The sequence below is a fragment of the Chelonia mydas genome, chromosome 14, assembly GCF_015237465.2.
Source record: "Chelonia mydas isolate rCheMyd1 chromosome 14, rCheMyd1.pri.v2, whole genome shotgun sequence".
Classification (NCBI taxonomy): Eukaryota; Metazoa; Chordata; order Testudines; family Cheloniidae; genus Chelonia; species Chelonia mydas.
Window position 1 is genome coordinate 7,278,757 of NC_051254.2, and position 24,349 is coordinate 7,303,105.

The window sequence follows — 24,349 nt, forward strand, 5'->3', positions numbered from 1 at the left end:
TTTTAGAGGGTCACTTAAAAGATTCATGGAGGGAGCAGGACCAGTAATGAATCTACCAGTCCTGTCCAGGAGTAATGTCCTGAGAGAACAGATGCACTTTGTTAGTCTGTTCTGCGTTTGTTTAACAAGGTTGAGTGATGAAGGGCACCAAAAAGGGAAAGTGTCTTCTCTAGTGGAGAGTGTATGCAGTGATTTCACAATTACATAACTTCTATCCAAGAGAGAAAAATGTTCATACAACTACCACAGCTGTCTCCTGCAAACGTTACTGCTCTGAACAAGTTAGTTGATATGTGTTGATGTTTGCTGGCCCTCCAGAGGAAATAATTCTAGAAGTACAGTTGTAGAATACATAAAAATCCCCAGAGTGAAAACAGAACAAAATCACAATTTGAATTGTAAAATGCATTCATTTACATAAAATGCAATTCAGTGTATTTTCATCTAATTTTACCATGCTGTCTTATCTTTGTAACAGTGTCAGCAGGTTGCCGCAAATAACATAAGCACAGCTTAAGGCATTCTTTCAGTTATCTAAAGAAAATGGCAGGCTTCACTCACTCATTCCAGGCTTCTTGGAAACATCTTCTAGTTACACTCCATTTTTTTAAAGTGTTCTGTGCAAACCTTTCATGTCTGAAATGTTGTGACTCACAAAACATTTCACCACTTCAAAGACTTATCAGGTCACATTATTTTTTTCTTTGAGGAGAATGGTTAATAAGTACAAAAACATGAAATAACTCTTAAGGACAATGCTTATGCATACTCTGCTACAGTGGTTTTCAACCTGTGGTCCATGGACCCCTGGGTGTTTGCAGACTATGTGTCTGCACATCCATTCAAAATTTTTAGGGCCTGCAAATTAAAAAAGGTTTAAAACCATTGCTCTGATATATCCATCTTGAGAGCAGGGAGGGAGGCAGGTGATGTGATCAGGATTCCCACACTGAAGGGGTAAGTAGAATTCAGGAAACTGAAACATTTATTAACAGTGCTTAGAAAAAACATTATGATCCAGGAGGCAAAGGAGTGCTGCTGATGTGTAAAGTACAAAGAAACTGGAAGGAAACAAAGTAGTGTTTCATGGCAGCCCAGCAAACTAGTCTCTAACCATATTCCAACTTTGCAACCTTTTAGCTGCTGAAAAGTTTATATTAAACTGTCAGCATCTGTGCTAAAGCTCTTTCCCAAGTTTTGTCTACAAAACATCCAGACCAGATTTTCAAATAAGGTGGGTGTTTGCCAAATAACATAGATGCCAAATTAAAATGATTTTGAATATTTTGTCCTGTGACTCTAGAAGCAGTATAAGATGGTATAACATTACATACACACACATACATACAAACTCTGTTATATTTATGGAAGGTTGAATAATATTATTTCATGATAACTGCCCCATTACGTATAAAGGAAGACAGGAACTGTGTAATCACAGATCACAATAAGAAATGTATCTGATGTATAATGTTGAATGGTAAAAGCTTATAAAAAGAATTCATGTCCTTCTGATGTATAAAGGTTTTTTTTTAAACTAGAGTTCTGTAGGTTGGCTGTAATGTATCTTTTAATATTAAAATGAATCTAGTATGATGTTAGTTGGGTTTATAAGATTTTACTGGTCTATAAAGTTCTTGAGTAATTTAATTGCTGAGTGTTTCTTTTTCACAGACACAGACAAGACATTTCTTGTTACTCTTCAAAGAAAATCACATATGCTTCAGCACAGTTAACTGCACATATACCACCAATATTATCCATCATATTTGATATGCTGAAATTCTAATTATTTTCTCTGGATGGGGACATAGGAATCATTGTATTGGATCAAACCCATGATCCACATAGCCCAGTGTCTTCTCTCCAAGAAATCCTACAGTAGGTAAATGTGGGGTGATCTGCCCCTTCCCCATAAAAGTCTTATTCTACTCCCTAATTGTTAGTGTCTTAAATATCTTCCTAATTTTTTTGTTAACAATAAGTATTATAACTGGATATTCCTGTTACATGTTCTGGGTGCATATAGATGCATCTGTAGTTGTGGATTTGGCAAATTCTAAATTTGCCACAAAAACAGATCACAAAACAACCCTTGAATATATTCTGTAGGTAAACTTGTAGTAGAACAATTATCATGGTCTTCAGAAGAGCTGTGTTTTCTCCTGTTTGGATATTTTTTTGCCATATTAAGTCAATGCCTAATTTAGTATAGATCAGATAAATTTCTAAACATGCCTATGTAAGCTGATGGAAGGAAAAATAAAAGTCCCAAGTATAGGTCACTTCACATTCCTTTCTTCAGGGATTGCTTTATTTTCAAAAACAAAATTCAAACCAAAACAAATGTTTCAAACTACCAGATTAATAACCCCTTGAGGATTTTCCAGCTTCAGCCAAGTGGGAGAAGCTAAGACATGCCCTTTCCCTGTGATAGCCTTCTTTGGAACAGCTTCTTTTCATTTATACCCCAGCAAGATGTGATAGGCAGGAAACTGGTAACCCCTGATATGCGAGAGCGCTTTTACACTTGTCACAACCTATCTTTCCATAACTCATATGAAGTACAAAGAAAATTGAATGTACCATTTTCACAGAGTATAGTGTGTTCAGAGTACAGTTTCTTTATTTTCTAACAAGACTCTCTCATAATATCCACTGGTTTACAATACATCTGCATATTGTAATTATGATGTTTCTTTACAAATAAGAGCCTTGTCAATTTCTGTTGTTTGTAGTTTGTGCATTAGAACTTATCATCTTCACTGTGCTTCTTATCCTCTGAGAGTTAATTATACAGTTTCTGGAAAAATATTATACAAAACTATCTTATTTTAAAAGTTTCCATTTACCTGTAGCTGAAACATTATTCACAGGTTCAGTATTTCTATGAAATATGTCCATCTTTCTCCTTTTCTCAGAAATAATTGAAATGCATAGGGGTTTTTTTCTCTCAAAAAAATATCATGAGTTGTTTGTAAATTTGGGATTGGAATGTGGTATAAATAACTTTATCAAACAACTAAACTGTAGTAAGATTTATAGAGAGATTTTTCAAATAGGAGTTTAGTTACCTAAATATTCTGTGGATAAGGTGAAATAAACTATGTCCAGTAGTTAAGTTCACACACACTAGAACATCTTATTTGGGTAATTTAGACGTAATTATTCTTAGTTTAAAATTGTCAAGTAGTTTGGGGCATTCTCACATCTAACTATATATACACTCTTCTGAAAGGTTGAGAAATGAATGGATCAAAGTGACAATGTGTGAAAGCTAACGTTCAAATAATGTGATACTAGTGATATAATCAGCACTGTTGCTAATGTATTGGACAATCAGAGCATATTCTGTTGTGGTGTATGAAAGTGCAGTTCCTTTGATTTCAGTGGAGTTCTGTCCTATTACAACAAGGCACAATTTGCTCATAGGTGCATGTAACAGGAGATAGGATATGTTGTAATAATTGGGGCCTGACAGGCCTGCTGCAATTGAGTTCAGCTGTGGGGAAGTATATAAAAGAGTATAAAATGTTCCAGTCACTGGTAACAAATGTGAATGGGGAAAGGTGCAGAAGAGACAGAGAAAGACTGGGTTCATCTAAACAAAAAGGCCAACCAGGACTGTGTTGAGATCATGTCAGTAAACAGAAAGAGTGTGGGATGGGAAATCAATGGATCAAAATTGGTGTATTGGAAATTAGGCCTAATTAGTAGGCCAAATAAGGACGGGATGACCTATTGTGCCCATCACTCTCTTTGTGTCAGAAACAAACTCACTCTTTGGAGGAGAATCAAGCTGGCAGGCTGTGAGACAGGTGGACCAGAAGGAGAGAGCTTTACTACCATGGCTGACACGCTCACTGTCCCCTGGCATCCCTGGATTCACCATGACACCACTGGTCCTTCATTGTCCTGATCTTGAATGATAACCTGTGTGGAATGGGCCAGACAGAAGAACCCAGATGACATCACCAGCTCCAGTTAATTCCCAAAGACCAGCTGGGATGAGAGACTTGTTTCTCCACCACCCAACTTTTCTTCTCTTCCTTCTCTCTCTCCTCTTGCCCTCTGTTTTGTAAGAGTCTGGCTTAGCCAGTCAAGACTGCATCTTTTGCAACACGGCTGTGAGCCTTAGACAGCTTGATGCTGCCAGGAGTTGGAGAAACTGTCCCTATGTTTCTCTAGCAGCAAGGTTGCAAGTAAGAATTAGCCCAAGAGACAGAAGCTGAGTTTTCTATCTTTGCTGGCCTTTTTTCTCCCCTTTTTTGTGTGTTTTTCTCATCTTCTAGGAAATGGATTTGGACTTGAACAACAGCAGCAGCACCTCAACTAACCTTTTCTCTTTTCCCCCAAAAGGGCTGTTACAACCCTCTTTAATAACATCTAAAAGACAGTAAAGCGGGCTTTTCCTTTATAAAAAAAAAAAATCCTACAACTAAAGGAGAAGGGAATAAAGAGCATATTTAAAATAAGTCTTACTTCATGCTTTATATTTCAAATGCTTTCACTGTTTTTCCTTTTTTCTATATCTTTAATAAAAGCTGAAAAAGGTTTTTAGTGGTGCATTTGCCATGAAACTAAGTGAGCCAAGGTCTCTGTGCTCAAAATCCTGACCCATGTTTAACTGTTTAGTGTTGTACAGTAACAGGGTTGTGTTAACACCCTGGGTTCTCTGGACCTATTTATTCCATGAAAATTAACACAACAGACACATGACCTCACCTAGTGCTGCATATCTCTTCTGTCAGTCCACCTGTTGGCAAGAGGTGCTGCATAAAACAGCGAAGTAAAGCTGCTGACATTGCAGGGAAGGCACAGCTTGTTACTTCGACCAAGATAGGAGAGAGAGGCATTTGCTTTTGGTCAGAGGAAAATGGAGAAAGACCATGTTCTGCAGGAAAGCCTAGGAACAGCGAGGGCAAAAGAGAAAGCTTAGGCTGGGTTTTACGTTCTGGTGATTTTGTTTGAGCTGCTAGTATGGTCAATCCCAAGAAGAGATTCATTGTCACCTTATGTAGTATGCATAACCTTTATTTGAAGGAGAATGGGAACACCCAGCTCTTACCTGCAGTGCCATAGTCTGTGCCATGTTATACAAAAGGGTTTTGAGTCGCATGCTACCATTAATAAATCTCTTCTGACAGCTCAGTAAGACTTTAATTCTCATATCTACCACTTGAAACAGGGATAGAAAACAATAGTCTTTACTTGGATTTGTCTGTCCATCTACTCAGTTACAAATACATCTGTTCCCTGCTGAAAGTGGTCAGAACTGCTCTGGTATGTTGCTGTTGTCCTAATAATACTCTGTATTTCTCTCTAATAGCCTGAGACTTATTGTAGGTAATTAACAGTGGTGCACACAGAGATGTTTTCCAGTTGCTTAAAATACTTTGCTGCCACTTGCATCTGTATAGTGTTGAAAATGTTTGTATTAAAAATTAATAGGACTATACAAGGAAGATATAGTTATAAGAACAGTCTTCCCACTCCCTGCATATCATAGTCAAATTTGCCTGGGCCCACTTGATACTACACCCACAGGGTTTTCCCATTGTATCTTAATAGAAGTTGGCACAGACCTCAGATGAGCTCAAAATACTTTATTTAAAAAATTATTTCTATTGCACATCATAAATTACATAAGGCAATCCCATTTGTAATTAAAAATACCATCCTTTTTTCTTCAAGTCGTACAAGTTTAACAATACAAGAAGAATGACATTTCCACTGCACAGAGCAGGTGTTATATGATAATTTGGTGCCCAGGCATACGTAGGCATGTGCGTGTGCACACACACATTTTGTAAGTATGTTTGAATATTTTCCTTGTTTGCTGGTACATATCTAAGAGTTAAATGAATACTGGTTGGTATCCTATGTAATCAAGAGTTTCATCAGCTTAGCTACATGAAATGTTCAGTGGATTTCATCAGAACTGCTATTGATCTTGTTACTGCCCTGCACTGTATCGTAAGCTGGATGGAGTATATAGTCCACTAAAAAACCAGGCTAGAGACCAGAAATCATAATCTTTACTTAACTTGTTTATGTAAGAATTTTTTTAAGGCAGACATTGTGTGATTAGTTTCAGTGTTAAAAATTAACTATTGCATAAAACAGAATAAGATAAATCAATGTAGAATATTTGTTTCAGTTATATTTGGAATCACAGGTTAAAGCTAAATGGTTTTCTGATTTTTAATGTTGCGGTTTTCAGAAGCGTCTAAGAAAGCAATACACCCAAATCCTGTAGAAATTTAGGAACTCCTTTTAGGTTCTTTTGAAAATTGTAGCCTACATGTGTGTGTACTGTACTGCCCTGGGAAATGAACACTTCCAATCATCATGCAGACTGCTTGCTACTGCATAGCACTGAGTTCCTGTAATATACTTTCTCTTACAGGGCAGGTGGAGTTTTAAGACTCCAGAACTATGTGCAAGAGAGTAAGAAGAGCATTACACGTTCTCACCGTGAAAATAAGAAAAGAATAAGAAGTTGTGAGATAGTTACTAGCCTTTGGAAACCAAATAAACTCCTTATGTAACAGAAAATGTATTTTTATAGGAAGTCTCTTCAAAACAATTTGCATTAGATTCTTCTCGGACAAATACTGGAGTGATATGTTTACACATGACCATTTTCTTTCCTAAAGATTCACTTGCTACAGCAACTGAGGCTAGAAAGTTTAAGTATCTCATTCTGCCACCATTGTAAAAGAGCTCCAAGTAAGCTCGAAAGCCTGTGTCTCTCGCCAACTGAAGTTGGTCTAATAAAAGATATTAACTCACCCACCTTGTCTCTCCAATATTGTGGGACCAACACAGCTCCAACAACACTACATACCATTACGAGAAGTACCACAGCATGCTAGTTTCTCATTCATTTTCCATAGCACAGATCATCTCTGTGACATGTCAATCCATATTCTTTATGAAAATATGCTTATGATATGAATGACATAACTGAGATATACTTTATGGAAGATGGCTTATGTGAGATATCATTGGAAAGGTTATGATTTACTGAATGCAATTATCCTATTTGTATGCTTGAATCGTTTCTGTATCTGAAGTTAGGAATATTGACTATGTATCTGTATTTCAACTATGCTACTTTGGGTTATGCCCACTGATAACACTTCAGGTACAACAATGGAAAAGCCAGACCGGGCGGATGGCCTGTCAGCGAGGACAATGGACTGTGAAAAATTTGACCTTCCTGTGGACGCTCCATATTGCCGCTGACTCATGGATGCTGTGATCCTACAGAGTCAGGTGGTCTTGTCACCTGATACTAAAACATTACCTGGGATGACTTGTAATTTTCCACTGTAACAGAAGGGGGGACAAGTTGGGAAACAAAGGATTCCTGCCTTACGTAAATCCTATTTAAGGGTGGGAAGGAAGGCAAACAGTAATCCTCCTCTCCAGGGGTCTAATCTGAAAAGGAATATAACTGGAACTCTGAACCATAGAAACTTTGCAAACTGCCTGCAACATTATCTAGGGTAAGAAATACTATTTGTAACCAATTTCTTTAGTGAAACTACCTTAGTTTGATTGTTTGATTTCATTTGCTTAGTAATCTGATTTGTTCTGTTTGTTACCCCTTTTACCACTTAAAATCTGCCTTTTATAGTTAATAAATTGTGTTTAGTTTATTATTAACCCCAGTTTCTGTAATTTCTAATGCGGGAGGGGGGGACCAGACAAGAAGTGTGCACACCTCTTTCCACATTGAGAGAATGGGTGAATTTCATAATATATTTTGGGTCTGCACTCCAAGGGAGTGGACATCTGAGTGCTGGAGCATGTCCCTTACACTGAGTCTTCCCAGAGCTGATCAGCAGCTGGGTGTGGCCCTGCCTGTGTGTGTGTTAGTGGCGGCTTTAATAGCCTGGCTCAGCAAGACAGGTTAAAGGGGGCTTGTGCTGGCAGAACAGGTAGACTCAGAGGTATCTCAGCACAACAGGTGGCTTCCCAAGGGGTCCAACCCATCACAATCTCATCCCTTGAAAATCAACATGGGTAAAGCTTTGGAGGAGAAAACATTATTTCCTCAGAGAGTTTATCCCTTATAATTTTGTCAGGAACCTGGTTTTACCTTGCTATCCCCACACTGGATCACTGGCGACTCGGTCACTGGGCCTGCCCAGAAATATTGAGGATCCCGGGGAAGCTCTGGGAGGTTAGAGCTATCTGCAAAGATGCCTGGTGCCTCTGCACTTTTTCTGGCTCCTGATGCTGCTCCTGCTCCCTAGCACCAGAAACCGTAGAAAGGGTAGTCCAGTCCCAAGCTGTATCATCTTAGCCAGAAGAGTCTCTGCAGGGCCAGAATGGGGATGATAGATATCATCCCTGTAGATCCTGCCCTAGCCCAATCAATGTCTATCCTCTTCCCAGCTATGGACCCTGAAGCTGCAAAGAATTCTTTCTGTGCCTCAAGGGAAGGAGATGTTTCCGTAGGGGTGTCTGACCCATTTATGTGATCTGCACAGATGGGGCCTTCTTTCATGGGCTCATCTGGGGTGAAGGAATCCAGGCCAATTAGAGTATGTGCAGAGAAACATACTACAAGCACATGTCAGAGTGGTCTAGGTATATTTTGTCCTGCCTCAGTGCTAGGGACTAGACTAAATGACCTCTCAAGTTCTCTTCCAGCCTTATACTTCTGTCACTCAACATGAATAAGGATGCTATAGACAGCCAGGGGCAGAATTAGACAGAGTCCTGACTGCCAGTTTTCTCTAGCCCCTGGTCAAGGGCCTCCCTTTTTACTAAGCACTCTCCCTCCTCATTTGAATTTTCAGACTACTGCTACAGATTAGAAAAGGGAGGGATGGTTTTATATGTGTTTGCTTTGAAATCAGACTGTAAAATGAGTAACTTGAGAAGGTTGTTTTCATACTTAAGTTTCTCATGTTTAGTTAAAAAGGCACAATAAGAAAATAAGAATATCAATGCCACATTATCAGAGGGGTAGCCCTGTTAGTCTGTATCCACAAAAACAATGAGGAGTCCGGTGGCACCTTAAAGACGAACAGATTTATTAGGGCATAAGCTTTCATGGGTAAAAAAACCACTTCTTCAGATGCAAATGCCACCATTACCATTCAAAGACACCTTATGAGGAAAGGTACAATACTGTGTAGATACAGTTAAAACTGACTGTAAACGATAAAAAGGAAAGAGCTAGAGAATTTGACTAATGACCAGGTAATATTAAAAGAAATAAGTATCCACTACAGCTTTACTGAAAAGTGACTACATTGGTGTATGGCCAGAGATGTGAGAACAAATTACAAATACATGAAAGAGTATAAACATCAAAGGAGAGGTATTGCTTCAGGCGGTCTGAAAGGGACTTGCAAATAAGTGGGAGAGGAAAGTGAGCAAAGGAACACATCAGCTATATATCAGGAGAGAATTTGTACCAACATTTTATCTTAGACTGTGAAATAGACTGGCAATGAGAGTATACTGTTTGTAGGGGCAGGGAGGAATAAACTCCTTGGGACCTCCTTTCCACTTTTACAATTTTGTTTAGTTAACATTTAGTTAACAGAACTATGTTGTTGTTTTGAATTCACTTCAGGCATCACATGGTGTCAAATCTGCTGGATCCGTTTTCCAAAGAGATTCAAAACGACCAATTTCTGTCAAAAACATGAAGTTACAAATCTAGATGAGATTCTTTAAAATATATAAACAACTGAAATAAGTTACAATCCTGAGGCATACTATGTAGTAAATTTTAGAAGTACTTTATTGGAGCCACAGAAAGATACCTTTCGAGGGCCCGTTTCAGCAACAGCTGCATCCATCATCTGATGCTAATGCAAGCCATGCAAAATATGAAAGCAGGCATTTCCACACTGAGCATATGGTGGGGTTCTCTCTCTCCCCACATTTTCAAATGACATGAAGCTTTAAAGAGGAACTTTTTGTGGGGGGAAATTTAATACAAGAATAACTTAAACACAAAGCACTTCCTCTTGCCACCAACTGCCATATTTCCCTGACTGCTAATAAAGTTAGCAGCCAGAATCTTTCAAACTATTTCTGTTTGAAATATTTTGCATTTGCAGCTCAGCTTCTGCAGCCTCGATTCTACAGTGAAGCCATCAATCACTTTGTGATCCTGATGTCAAAAATTCATAACTGGGTTACCAGCCCGTGATCCCTCCTCCCCACAGTTCCATGCAAATCCTGAATAAATAGATCCAGCATAAGTGACTGCAAGGATGGCATTCTTCCCCAGGAATGAATACAATGTTCCAGGGTCTCAAAGCCATAAAGATGGTCCCTACAATCCTCCTCCATGGAGAATTTTGACCAGTCGACTCATGAAGTCACAGATTCACTGGCCATGGCCCTGTCAGTTTTTTATCCCACCCAAATCCTAGACAGCCCTGCTACAGACAAAGCTGCCACAGACAACTTCTCTGACATAGAAGACTTTTGCTGGGCATACTCTCCATAGCTGGGACCACTTCTCCCACTGAAACCTTCCACTACTCTTCTCCAAGCCAAAATGCTTTAGCCCTCAAGTGAAAACACCACCCATATCATCAAGGTATTATCACTCTCCCAGGCTGGAAGCTCTTGTGCAATTAGCTTGGTTCATACCTTTGAAACAGGAAGGGACTGTGAGTTGGCCATTTATACACTGAGTGGGTACGGTATAGCCACACTTTTCCTCTTTATTTTTGCAGAAAAAGAGAATAGTTTCAGAATGCTGTATTCCTTCCTTGAGGTCTTGCTGAACTTTTATCTTCCGGCCGTTGTATAACACTGTGGCTTTGTTAACTGGTATTTTACACGGTGCTGAAAAACAATTAATTTGTAAGTGGTACTTCTGAATAATAAGAGCTCTATTTAAAAACTGAATGGGCCAGATACAAAGAGGAAGATACAAAAATAACATTTGGAGGTAAACCACCACCATGTGGCCCATGCAGGTCTGTCCACTTGCCTAGCTAGGTGGAGTTCAGACCCTGTGTGGGATATTCGATAGTGGGCTAAGTGACTTTGAAGCATGCTTAGGTGTTTTTGAAAATCCCGCCCTCTGACTTATTGCAGTATGCTGGTTTAGATGAATACGTGTTCTTGATAAATGTGGTTAATTGCCTGGGTTTCCATAGGTCAGTTGTGAGTGTCTCTTTTCTTCGGAACACCCAAATAAACGGCATCTTTGACCCTTTTCATAATTTAAAAGTGTGAATATGTTTCAAATAGTCTAAATATTGATGGAAAACAAATTAAGTGACATAATCACAGAAAATGTTACTTCTGATCACAATAAATGGGGTACACTAGTGAGGCCAGGTCTACACTAGAAAAGGTTTACTGGTGTAATTATACTGGCAAACCCTTCTAGTGCAGGTACAGTTTACTCCACCATAAAACATGCTTTTGGTGGTATAGCTTTTACATTGAGGTTTTTGCCGGTATAAAAATGTTTCTTTAAAAAAGGTGGTGGGGGGAGGGGGAAGTGCCCCTAAGCAACAGTGCAACACCAGCAAAAGTTTCTAATGTAGGACTGACCAGAGTACAATGTTTTCATTCAGTTATGAGAAAGATGAGGGAAAAGAGAGAATTCAGATGTAGTGGAAATAGGTGCATGATCACTGATGTCAATTCAGTTGTATCCTCTTACACGAGGTCAGATTTTGAAGCAGATAATCATTTCATGTTTTATTACAGACCCCAGTTTGAAATGTGTGAATTTCTGCCTTGTAACAGTGGCCCATCTCAAAACAAAGACATCTCCCATGATGGACAGCTACACTTTTAACACAATACAGGTCAATAGATGGTTTTTAATACAGAGTATATATATATTCATACCTTTACATGTTGGCTTGATGGACCAGCGACCTGTTTTTTCACACCTTGATTCCCTTGGTCCATCTAGCACATAACGAGGCTGGCAGCCATAATCGACGCTCTCCATATAATGATAGGTTCTGCGGACTGCAAAATTTACGAATCCATTTTCTATCCCTGTTGGATGTGGACATTGTACGTCTGTTGTAGAAAAAACAAAGCTGCATCAGTTGTAGAAGTTTAAGACATATTTTATAGTGTGGAAAACATGGTAACCTTGAAACTTTCTTTGCTTCCTCTTTCACACAGATATACCATGAGAGAAGGTGAAAATGTTGGAAAGAAAAAATATTATTTTGTTTAGAAATATTTTCATTATAATCTATGGATCAGATCCTAAAATAGTGGAATTTGGCACAGGTCCACTGAAGTCAATGGAGTTATGCGAATGGGGTTACCAACTGGAGTTACTAACTGACAGTCTAGTCCTTTATTTCTTAAATTGATGAAATAGTTCACTGCTACTGCTTGGTTAGTGCAATATGTTCATGAGCCAGATTTTGCTTTCATACCAGTGGAAGTTGCTCTTGATTTGCATAAACTTAACATCATAAGTTATAGTTACCTTGGAGCAGCGTTTTGTTCTACAAAATGTGCCACCTTGAGGTCATTATCAGCACTCTGCTTTCATTCACGATTCTGCCTTTCAGAATAGGGTGAATTTTAGTCTATCCAATGTATGAGTTAACAGGTTGGTATCTTTTTAAGATAGCCCATTTTAAAAAAATTATTGTTCATGCTATTTCATACATGTTATTCTAAGAAGCTTTTAAAATAATAAAATAATAATAAAGTAAATTAGTGATAATATATTTACTTACACCTGCATTCTGGGATATCACTCCAGTTCCCATTGGCCATACAAGTAGCGGTTTCATTTCCAAACAACGCAAAAGATGGTAAGCATTCAAAACGGATAATATCTTGGAAGACAGACTCATTTCCAGGCGTTAGCTTATGGTAAGAAATAACTCCGAATTCAGGAAGTGAGGGAGGAGGACATGTCACAGCTGGAAAAAACAGAGCATCATTATTCCACATATGTTATAAATCTAGCTCAGTGATACTCAGACTGAATCTCCAGAGCTGCAAGTGGCTCTTTAATGTGCCTCCTGCAGCTCTTTGCAGCACATATTAAAACACTGTGTGATTTCATTATTAACCAGTCTAGGTTATTAACCAATTGTTGTTGATAAAATAATAATACTTGGTCAGTTATTTTGCTGTGAGAAATAAATAAAAAATATATATACACACACATGCACAGATACACACACACACACACTAAATATTTCCCATCATACTGTTTAAATATGAATATATAGTACTATAGTATATGAAACAATGAGTTCACACTACGGTGGCTCTTTTGGGTAATGCTGATAGCTAATTTGGTTCCTGAACCACTGAGGTCTGAGAATCACTGACCTAGCTGTTACCTCTGCCTTGAGGAACATCACACAGAACGAGCACTATGCCCATGATGGAATTATGTACAACATCACAGAGAAATATATTTGCCAAAGCAATAAGATTAAAAGGCTTAGTGGCATCAACATTTGTAATTCATGGATTGCTGTAAAATTTTACAGATTATATAATAATACATAGACCATTACAGCATATTTGTACTTCTCTCATCAAAGTGTTCTATGTCTATGAAGGATCAATTATGGCAAAACAACACCTACACCAGAGTTGCAGGGTTTCCCGAATATCCTAATTTTAGAGAGAGGGAGACTGAAGCAAAGAGGATAAGTGACCTGCCCAATCCCCAGGGAATCAACATCATCTCCGCTCTCGTATTAGTATTCAGGAGTCCCAGACTCCCATTCTATTAAACAGATTATTAAACTACACTTCTCTTACAATTCACATATCAAAAAAAAAAAAAAAAAGAAGAAGAAGAAGAAGATCCCACCATTATTTCTCTTCATGTCAAAGACAGAAGGTCTGATTCTTATTTACACTGAGACCCTCTACACTGCTCTGGCACTGCTAAGAAGCCTTGGAGTGGATGTAAATATATTTATGCCCACTTTACGGGTCTTTAAAAGGCCAAAACAACATAAAGAAGTCTTGACTGTAAATAAGAATAAGGCCCAGAGAATTTCTTTTATATATGGGACACGTACGTTGGCATTCAGGTAGTTTTCCGCTCCACTGTCCATCTGCCATGCACTGGCTAGTGTTTGCTCCATAGAGAATGTATCTGAAGAGAAAGAGACCCATTTATAAGCAAGCTTTGAGACCATTTGCATGTAGCAGAATTGAAATAATCTTTACAAGAGGGACTAGTACTTCTCTAAAAGAGACCTAGCAAGCAGATATGCACTGCACCGTATGGTCCAAATCCTGGAATCCTTCCCTAGTTCAAACACCCATTGACTTTAATGGGAATTTTGATTAAAACTTGAAAAAATTGGCTCTATACTAACACTGCAAGTTTCCAAAAGGCATGGTTTCACAACAGGAGAAAACCAATATGAGGCCGATGCCTTCCACATTCAGCTATATATAGTATTTGACAAATTGGTTTATATAATTGATTAATACGGTGTATACATGCAAGTAAAGAATATTGATTTGTCATTAATACAGTGGATGGTACAATAAATGGTTTCTGGGGAGCAATGCTCAGTTATCTATGACAAGTATATTGATTCTGTTTGTCTAAAATCAGATACTTCAGGGTAGACACCAGTTAGACACCAGTTAGCCCAGTTTAATTCTCATGAACATTCCCTCTAATGTCCTTATCTCCAGACTTCCATGATTATATTAGTGAAAGTACTTACTCTGAGTTTTAATGAAATGCTCATCCTGTTTCTGCCATTTCTATATTACACAGCTGGAAATCAGCAAATTATCATTAGCAAAATGAAGTCCATCAATCAAATCCCATTATTATACTGAATGTCCGAGTTGCCTTTATTTATTGCTTGTTACACTGTGTTTCTCAGAGGAGCAATTTGAATGAAATCATTTACACCAGTGCTTAATTTGTAATGAAAGAGGTGCCGGGGTTCAAACAATTAGCTGCCAGGGCTCAAGAATTTTTTTTTACATTCATAACTGATGCAGCAGACCCAGAGGTGCCGGGTCTATGAACTGCCAAGCCCAGAGGTGCCAGGGCTCAGCCCTGGCACAAATTAAGCCCTGATTTACACACAGCAATGAATTCCAGGCTGTGCTTCAGCCGTGAATGTCACAAGTGAAAAATATTTGCTAATGAATTATTCCAGTGGAATGAACAAATGAGGTGAGTCACATGTTTGTCTGACTATTGTCCAGATATCTTTGTATCTGTAGTCTTAGATGGATACCTTACAAAGAAGTGATACCTTTATGCTGTACTAGTGTTATGGTGATACAAGAAACAGTGTGTCCATCAAAGTAACAGCCGTGTGACAGCTACAACTCCCCAGGCTACTTTCCCATGGCCTCTTCCCAACACCTTCTTTATCCTCACCACAGGACTTTCTTCCTGATGCCAGATAGCATTTGTATTCCTCATTCCTCCAGCGGCACGCCCACACCCACACCCACACCCACACCCACACCCACTCTCAGCTCCTTGCACGCTCTTGCTCCCAGCTCCTCGCACACACCTTACGAACTGTAGTACATTGAACAGCACCCTTCAGGGGTCTAGTTTATTCAACCCCAAAGACGGAACCATCACGTAAATAGGCCTCCCCCTCAGTATCTGTAGCAGGACAGGGAGGAGGCTGAGTCAGCCTTCGTCTGTCAATGCTAATTATGTTCAAGGTTCCTTATCTGTGAGGCCTTTGTGACCCAGAACCCTTTTCTGGAGTCAGGGCTCTCTTGTCATTAGCTGGGGGAGGGTCTCTCCTATTGCATCAAAGTTCCCACAGAGGCTGACCCTCCCCAGGATAACATAAAATTCCTCTTTTCCCTGGGCTTTTGTTGCCCAGTGAACACTTTCAAAGTAGCCAGGTTTCTCTGAGATTTGTCATTCATAGTCCCTTCTTGTCACAAGCACTCCCACCCAGGAGCATTTTTACTTGGTTTTCTTTGCTGGTGACCTCCATCACCAGCTTCCCCTGAGAAGCCTTCTCCATAGACATGTTCTCCTACTTTCTGGGAACTGTTCCTCTCCCCAGGAGCCTCTGTTCCCCTAGCTAGCCACCACCAGGCATAGCTTCCTTTGATCGCATCAAAGTGCTTCCCTCTGGTGTAATTAACTGCCTCTCAGAGGTCAGCGCAACTCCTGACCCCTTTGGGGGCCAGCTGCCCTCTGGCACACACTCTAAGGTGCTATGCAAATAATAAAAACATTGGATACAAAGTGCGCTGATGACATACTAATGATGCAGCACGCATTGAACAGCCTATTTCATGTGTTGTTTATTTTAGAGCCAGACAGTCAGCAGGCCTCCTTAGCTGAATCCACAAAAATTGTGAGTGGATCCACTGTGCAGTCACAACATATAACTACATATATCAACAGGTTGCTTGATGGGTGACTGCTCATTTGCACATTGAAAGCGTGGTTAGGTATATTTTGTTAGCATATTTCTTTTAAACTTTGTCTACCTACAATTTTTTTTCACGCAAGTGATTTGTTTCTACAGATTTCTTCCATGTTTTAATGTTACGCGACAGCACTTCAAAACAAGAGAACAGCTCTCGCTGAAACACCATTTTACGTATCGCTCAACGTGCTGTTATCAAACATCTGTCTCTGTATTTTCCTTAGCCAATTCCTTTGAATTTATTCTAATCTCCAAAACCGGCAGCACTTTTTCAAACCAGCCAACCCTGGGTAAAAGTGTATTGCACTGCTGCATTGGGAGACCAAATTAGGGTTAACCTCGAGTTTTCATTCACTGTGCAGGGAAAGACATAGAAGCAATATTGTCAATCCCCAAGAGCCTAGATTGTTATGGAGCGGTCTCTGATGCAGGAGTTCATCTCATGCTGTACGAAGGGGATTTACAAAGGGGGGAGAAGGTGGCACAGAAATTTTTTTTTGCATAAAATCAGCCCTGCCATTTGGACTGGTTCCATTTCTGTGAGTCATTCTCTTGGGAGTAGCAAAAGCCCCCGCTAAGCTATGGCCAAGGTTAAACAGGGTGTGAGAGAGAGAGAGAGAGAGAGAGACCTGTCCTCCACACCAATTCTTGACTATCTGGGGCACCTACCAAGTGAAGAATTTTTTTAATCAGTTGTTTAGCAGCTCCAAAAGCTCTGACACAGTCATTTCCATATGACCTTGTTTCCCACATTCTCAGTCTGAGTGACGCTGTCTGGAGATCACCTTGTTGATTTGAATTGAATATCGTACTAACATGGGGACTGAAATCTGCCCTATTTCTTTGTCAGCTCAATTCATGGGGTCTCAATGTCTGCTCTAGCTGTCATCCCCCTAATTGTATCTTCCCCAGTTTCACTAAGGGGGAAGATACAATCCTCATCCCATTGAAATCCAGGGGAATTTCAGCATGGACTAACAAAACCAAGATTTGTTCTTAATGATCCAGTCCAACATCCATTGAAGTCCATGGGCAGACTCAGTGGGAACAGGTGGGCCCTAAGTGATCATGTACATCATTCTGTGTTATTCTGGTGGAAGCATCAGTCGTTCTGAAATTTTTTGCCATTATTCTCAATCCTTTCATTGATTTTTCAGTGTTCCAAGGCTATTGCAGATTTCTTATTAATTAGGGGCTCACAGTTTTCTTGTTTTAATTTTTCAATCTAGCTTACAGTTTCACTGGCTTTCGCTTATATTTGTGCATTTTAAATTGAGCTATTTATCCTTCCCATGAGCAGAGATCCTTGTAGGTGCACTGATTGTCAGGATGAGTTGGGGACACTCCAAGGAACGGATGATGACTGCTTTGGGGCCTGAATTTTTCAATAATGCAGACCACATTTCTCAGTAGCTTTCTTATAACTTTGAAACACTGCTTTGATCTTCCTTTGCCTTAAACTTGCTGCTTGGGTTTAGCCTGATCATCTTATATAGCATGCAAGGTGGAATTATTCTCCATCACATAACTCCTCTATGTTATCCAGACTTGGAGATAACAAGAAAGCTGAATAAGATGGATGTCTATGGGAACCAATATTGGGGATTTTGAGAATAATAAAACCAAGGCACTGTGTTTCTAGAAATACTTTATGTGGAAAGTGCGACAATTTCCTGGTTTAGTTCTTTAAAAGTATGTTCATTTTATTTACTATGTATTTTAAATACTATTACATTCCATAACAAAATAACTCTGTCAATGTCCATGATGGGTGTTTAACAATTTCCTCTGAAATTTCTGCTAGTGGCTTCAACGATAGGCTACCTAACTACATGGATCATTGGTCTAATCCAGTATAGCAATACCTATGTTCACCATCATAATATATGAAATGGATCATTTTTATTTCTGTAGCTTTTCTCAATTAATAAAACCAGAGGATCTAGTTTATTACCTTTCTATGGTGAAGTTATTTTTAACAGCATGGTGAGTGAGAACTTACCCTGGTTCACATGAAAAGTGTATCAAACTTTGATAGTTCAAGTCTATAAAATGAACTATTCCATTTCGCATGGGTTCAGGATAGGGACATTTCTTTGCTGTTGTTTAAAGATGAGAGGATAATATTATTTCATTATATATAAAATAAAGCAGTCACAGTATTTAGAGCATTTAATGACTAGTGTCATTCAAGTTTCTTCACTTCTTTGTACACATTTTCATCACTCTATACATTTTATATTTGAAATCAAAACACATTTAAGATAGTTTCAAAGTTCTTATTAATTAAATTAGCTCTGACAATTGATTAAGGGCTATGCAAAGCATGTGATATAAATAACTTGTCTGTGATTGAAGTCAATAAAGATTAAAGTTGTAAGGGTCCATTTAAGTATAATGGAATTTTGTAAACAAAAATATATTTCTGTAGATGTCATTAAAGTCAAAACCATCAATATTTTACTCACACGCTTTAAAACAATAGAATAAATGAACGTTCCAATTTTAAGGATGAAACAGCTGAGTTTAAATTTTGGTTATAAATATCATAAATAGTTACAGTTTTCAATGTATAAAGAACAACTCTACATAATTTCAATCTAAACACCTTTTATTTTGGATTAAGGGAATCAACAACAAGAAACAACAAAAGTAAAGCTCTCAATAGAGAGTGAAGTGTGCAACTCCTATCTAACAGCAGCAACCCCGAGAACAAAATGGCTGCTTACTTTACAGTCTAAGAACTCAACTTTGCACTCAGTTCTTAGAATGTAAAGGCAAGAACACAGAAAATAAAGGCATCACAGCTTTGTAGCTAGATATATCACATGAACCATAAAAAAGCCTGTCAAACCAATGCAATGTCTATCAGCAGCAGAATATAACATCTAGGTTATATTTACGATTTACTTACGTATACATCTCATTGTATTGATAGGCCATTTACCAGACCAAGGGCAAGTATACTTCCTTGAGCCACTCTGATGGCTATAACCAGGATCACAGGTGTAAATAATTTCTTCACCTCTCTCATATATTCTTTTGTCTACATCAACTGTAGCAAATGGCACTTCACGAGGCTTGGGGCAAACTGGAAGAAAGGAAGCACTTTACAATAAAAGGCTTTAGTTATATATATAAAATCCTGGGCAGAGGATTTTTGTTTGTACAATTCAGAAAACTCAAGCACAGAGGTCTTCTACTCAGCTCAAAGGCATTTCTCCAGTTGTCTTTCTGTAACTGTTCATAGATCAAAGAACCACGTGATGGCACGCAGTGACAACTTTCAAAATAACAACACCCCCATCTCCGCTCTGCTGATCCTCCCAAGATAGTTTTAAGATGACAACACCCTGAATAATTTATCTCCCAGACAGAAAGAAAAGAAATAAGAACTGGGGGGCGGGAAGAGGGGTGCACACAGGGCCGGCTCTACAGTTTTGGCCGCCCCAAGCAGTGAAAAAAACTGCCGCCGCAGCCCCAAAGGGGAGAAGCCGCCGCCGATTTGCCACCCCTTTGGAACTGCCCCCCAAGCACCCGCTTGGAACGCTGGTGCCTGGAGCCGGCCCTGGGTGCACACAGAACCCCTGGCATGGGCGGGAAGAATGGAGGACCCTGGGAAGGGGGGCTCACCCAGAACCCCTGCCACGGAAGGAAAAAGGGCGACAATTGTATGGGGGAGTTGTTGGGCATACAAATTTACCCTAATTGTGAGCTCAACTGTGAAAAGCAAGTGAAAGTTCATAAAATGTCACAATAACCTACAACAACAAATGTTGATAGGAAAAGATGCAAAAAAGAGACAGACTGAATTAGTCCGAACAAAAAGACCTCCTGATATAACTACCAGGCATGATCTTAACACAGGCCTTGAAACAGGAAAAGTGTGGAACCAGAAATCAAAGAACCAAAATTGGTGTGTCCGGTATTAGACCTAATCGGTGGACAAAATAATAAGAGGCTGGACTATTCCTCCCTGTCATTTTTAAGAGTCGTACAAAAAAAAAACACTTTGGAGAGAAAAATTGGCTACTGGCGCAAGTTTCACCGTCATGGTTGCCACCCCCACCATCTTCTGGAGCCCAGTCCCTTTTTTCATCCTGAACCTGAAAGAGGTCCTGACCAGACACAGCCAGAGAAAGGAACACAGATGACATTGCCACCTCAACCAGCTGAATCCCAACCACCACCTGGGATGTGAGACTTTGTGTGTGTGTGTGTGTGTGTCTCCCTGTCTGTCTGTCTGTCACACAAACACCTTTGTGTGGTCTTGTCCTTGTCTCACCCCCTTGTGTGTTCTTTCCTTGTCTCTCACACCCACTCTTGTTCAGCTTTTCCTTCCCCACATTATTTCTTCAGTTTCCTAGCTCTCGCCTTTTTCCTTCTAATGAGAGTCTGGTTTTGCTGGCCAAGACTGCATATTTTGTAAAACTGCTGTAAGCTGTGACCCGAAAAAGACACCCAAAAGCAATGCCCAAAAGAGCCCGAATGCTTGTCCAAGTTTGTCAGGGCTCAGGGTGGCTGATAAGATCATGTGCTGTGCCAGTGTTTTTCCAGCAGCGAGGTTGCAAGTGGGAGTCAACACCAGAGACAGATGCTGCATTTTCTACCCTCTATTAGTTTCTCTCCCTTTGTGTGTGGGTTGGTTTTGTTTTATCTTCTGAGAAATGGGCTCAGACTTTAACAGCAGCAATCATACAGTTCCAGCCTATCTCAATTAACTTCTCTTTTCCACCCATTTGACAGTTACCATCTAAGAGACTTTCAGATAAAGGGGGGTTTCTGTCTAAAGGAAGTGGAAACAAGGGATGTTATAATGAAAGTCATATTTAATACTTTACATTTCAAATGCTTTAATGGTTTTAACCTTTTATTAAAGATACAAAAAAGGAAAAGATTTTTAATGGTGCCTTTGCCATGGTGCTAAGCAAGCTGAGGTATCTGTATACAAAACCCTAAACCTTGTCTAAAACTCTGTAATGTTTAACTCTTTAGGCCCTTTATTCTGTCTAAATTAACACAACAGATGGGGCATACAGTGCCCCTGACACGTGGCAGAAGGTGAAATGGGGGGCCCACCCAGAACCCCTGCCATGGTGGGAAGGCAGGGGTATGCGGAGGAAAGAAGGAATAGGGGCCCACACCAAACCCCTGGAAAGGGGGAGTATAGGGGACAATGGTATTGGGGAGTGGGAGATAGGAGATACACAGAGCTCCTGGCGTGTTGTGAGGAGAATGGAAGATCCTGGTATGGGCGTGGAGGGATGCTATGAGGACACAGAGAAGGGGGGAGTGGGACGGTTGCAGGGAGTCCCTGAAATAGAGAATGATGGTAGGATGGCACACAGGAAGCTGGGGAGTCGGGGGAACAGAGAAATACAAGGAGCCCCTGATATGTGCAATGCCATACGCTCAGCCTACAGAAGCAGTACAAGGTGATAGCATTTTTCTTGAAAACTAATATTTTGGCCAGACTTTTCCAACTGCTTGAGAGTGCCCAGAGATTCCGCAAAACCCCCCTCACCACCAAGGTGCTCCCCTCCTCACCGTCTATCTACAACACAGAACGTTATTTGCTATGCAAAAGTCAAAGATACTTACCATGTTCTGCAAGAGCACCGTGTGCTAGAGTAACGATCCACAAGAACAGCACAGTGGGCATTGCTGCTGGTTCGCAAGCCTCCAAAATGACTCTAAACTAACTGTTTCTTCTCTTAAACAAAGCAGACAACCGCAAGGTTTGTAAATATTAACTCTTCATGTTTACTCTGATCTAGTAAATAGAAGATAGAGGATTGCTGGCAATACAGGCAGAAATGTTCCTCTCCTGCTAGTTGTTCATGTATTACAGGAATTCAGATAGTGATCGAGTCTGAAGGTCACGCATCTCTGCCTGATGGTTCCCCCGGATTGTGTCCTCTTGAATTTGTGTTTTCAAGAAAGTAGGCACCAACTAAGTCATCTCCAAACCTTTCAGGGCCAGTTCCTTATCAGGTGTAAATTGTTGTAGCTCCATTCTACAGTGAGGAAGCTGATTTACACAGGCTGAAAAAAAAAAAAAATCTGTGTGACACTGGCTGACCAGGTCATGCTAGAGAGTATTCAGGGCAATTCACTTGTGTATTAGATCAAAGTGATTGTAAACGTACTTTTGGGTGTTTAAACTTCATAAAACTAATGGGATGTTACTTGTATTGTTTTTGCTTCTCTATTCCTGTCATAATGTAATAGGAAACATTTGCAGGGAAAATACTCGTGTAACTAAATTACACATCGAAGAAATCTTGTGAAATGCTCATGAAGGACTCTATGGTAAGACTGGTACAGTGATCCAGGAATTCACGTTTGTTACTGCCTTGGGGAAACCTAATTACAGAATATATCACCAGTTGGGCGGGGGGTCTTCCTGGTTTTCTGACAGTCTGACCTGAGACTGGCACTCACAGTTGTGAGCCACTCCAGACAGCTTGACAATCTGGCCCTCAGACTTTTACTCTGCATGGGAGAGGGTAGTTCTCTGTAACAGAACGTCTTGCCCTGTGGGCTGGAGAGCCTCGGGTTAAGCCAATCCTGATTATGGAATGAGCCCACTTTGTGGGGAATCAAGCAATTCTCTATAAAAAACAGAAGGTGGCTGCAATGAACGGGGGAAGCTCAGGGAGCTGTAGTGATGCTGGTGAACGCTGTGGTTGCCAAAGAAGAAAGGAGATGGGACGGGATGATTCCTGAAGGACCATAACACCAGTGAGCTTGGAGAGTAAAGTGGTGAGTCGTGGTTCACAGGGGACAGGGAAGAAACCCTGACTGTGTTTGGGAATGGACATAAGAACCCAAGCAGGGAGGAGTGGTTGGGAGACTCAGACTGGAATGGAAGAAGAGCCCTGGGAATGAGAGAAAATCCCAGAACAAAGTATGGAATTTTTTTGTGTTGGACTGGACTCCAGTTTAGGACTCTGGTTTGTTGCAAATTTGTTCTGGTATTAAACTAGTCCCAGACAGGGATACTATTAACCAGAGAGCCTCTGAGTTTTTAAAGGGGCCTGAAGAGAGGAAAAAGAGAAGCTGGGAGTCTGCAGAGACAAGCCCGCTCCCCCGGCCAGGAGGGAGTGCTAAATAAGCAGCAGTCCTGTTATACCATCCTACTGCATATGGTGGTCATGCCAGCCAGACACCACTGCTAGTAGCCAACATAGTTCTTCCTTTCCTGTGCAATAACCATCTTCTGCCCCACAAAGGCCTAAGAGTAGCTCAGAATGGGAACACAATGGAACAAACACTGTAAGACAAGAATCTTAAAATGGTGGTGGTGGAGTGGGCTAACTTATTCAATATACAGTGATCACATATCAATTGCCAAATACTCAGCAGGTGTAAATCACGGTCGCTGCTCTGATTGTGGAGCAGAGGATCAGTGACTCCAGAGCTACACTGATTTACACCAGGTGAGGAGCAAGCTCAATAACCTTCTGGTGTAGAAGTTTTAGCTAGTTCTCTCTTGAGGCAACCTCTCTTCAGCTGGTGGAAACTTTTCAAGTGCAACCGAAATAACACTGTAATCTCTTTCACGCGTTGACATTTCTAATCTAAGAAAACTCCTCACCCCTAGCAGCAGCCTGACTCACTTTGTGTGGGGGAGCATGGGGCCACAGACAATTGCCTGCTTGCTACCCCCTAACGCCGGCTCTGGCTTTTATATGCAGAAAAACAGTTCTTGTGGCATAGATGGGCCATGGAGTTTTTATAGCCTGTTGGGGCGGGGGGGGCCTCAGAAAGAAAAAGGTTTAGTACCACTGTTATAAGGCAGGATTTGAACACTCCGCTTTGCCCACCTGTTTGGGGAAGGTATTTCATACATACAGAGTAGCCTGGTCACAGCTTTAGGACAAGTAGACAGATGGAGCATGGAGTCTGGCATCAATGGCATGCTGGAGTATCTTTGGGTGTGATGTTGTGCG

At 40.2% G+C, this 24,349-nt stretch overlaps 1 protein-coding gene across 1 annotated transcript; it reads right to left on the reverse strand.

The window, feature by feature from the left end:
• Nucleotides 1-9,031: 9,031 nt before the first annotated feature.
• Nucleotides 9,032-22,506, reverse strand: APOH (apolipoprotein H). The gene is made up of 8 exons (XM_007055086.3): nt 21,996-22,506; nt 19,309-19,485; nt 18,397-18,493; nt 14,031-14,107; nt 12,717-12,905; nt 11,857-12,036; nt 10,636-10,833; nt 9,032-9,662 (listed from the first exon to the last, which is right to left on the reverse strand). The coding sequence occupies exons 1-8, from the start codon at nt 22,054-22,056 to the stop codon at nt 9,598-9,600; spliced, it is 1,044 nt and encodes a 347-aa protein (XP_007055148.2). The 5' UTR covers nt 22,057-22,506; the 3' UTR covers nt 9,032-9,597.
• Nucleotides 22,507-24,349: the final 1,843 nt, after the last annotated feature.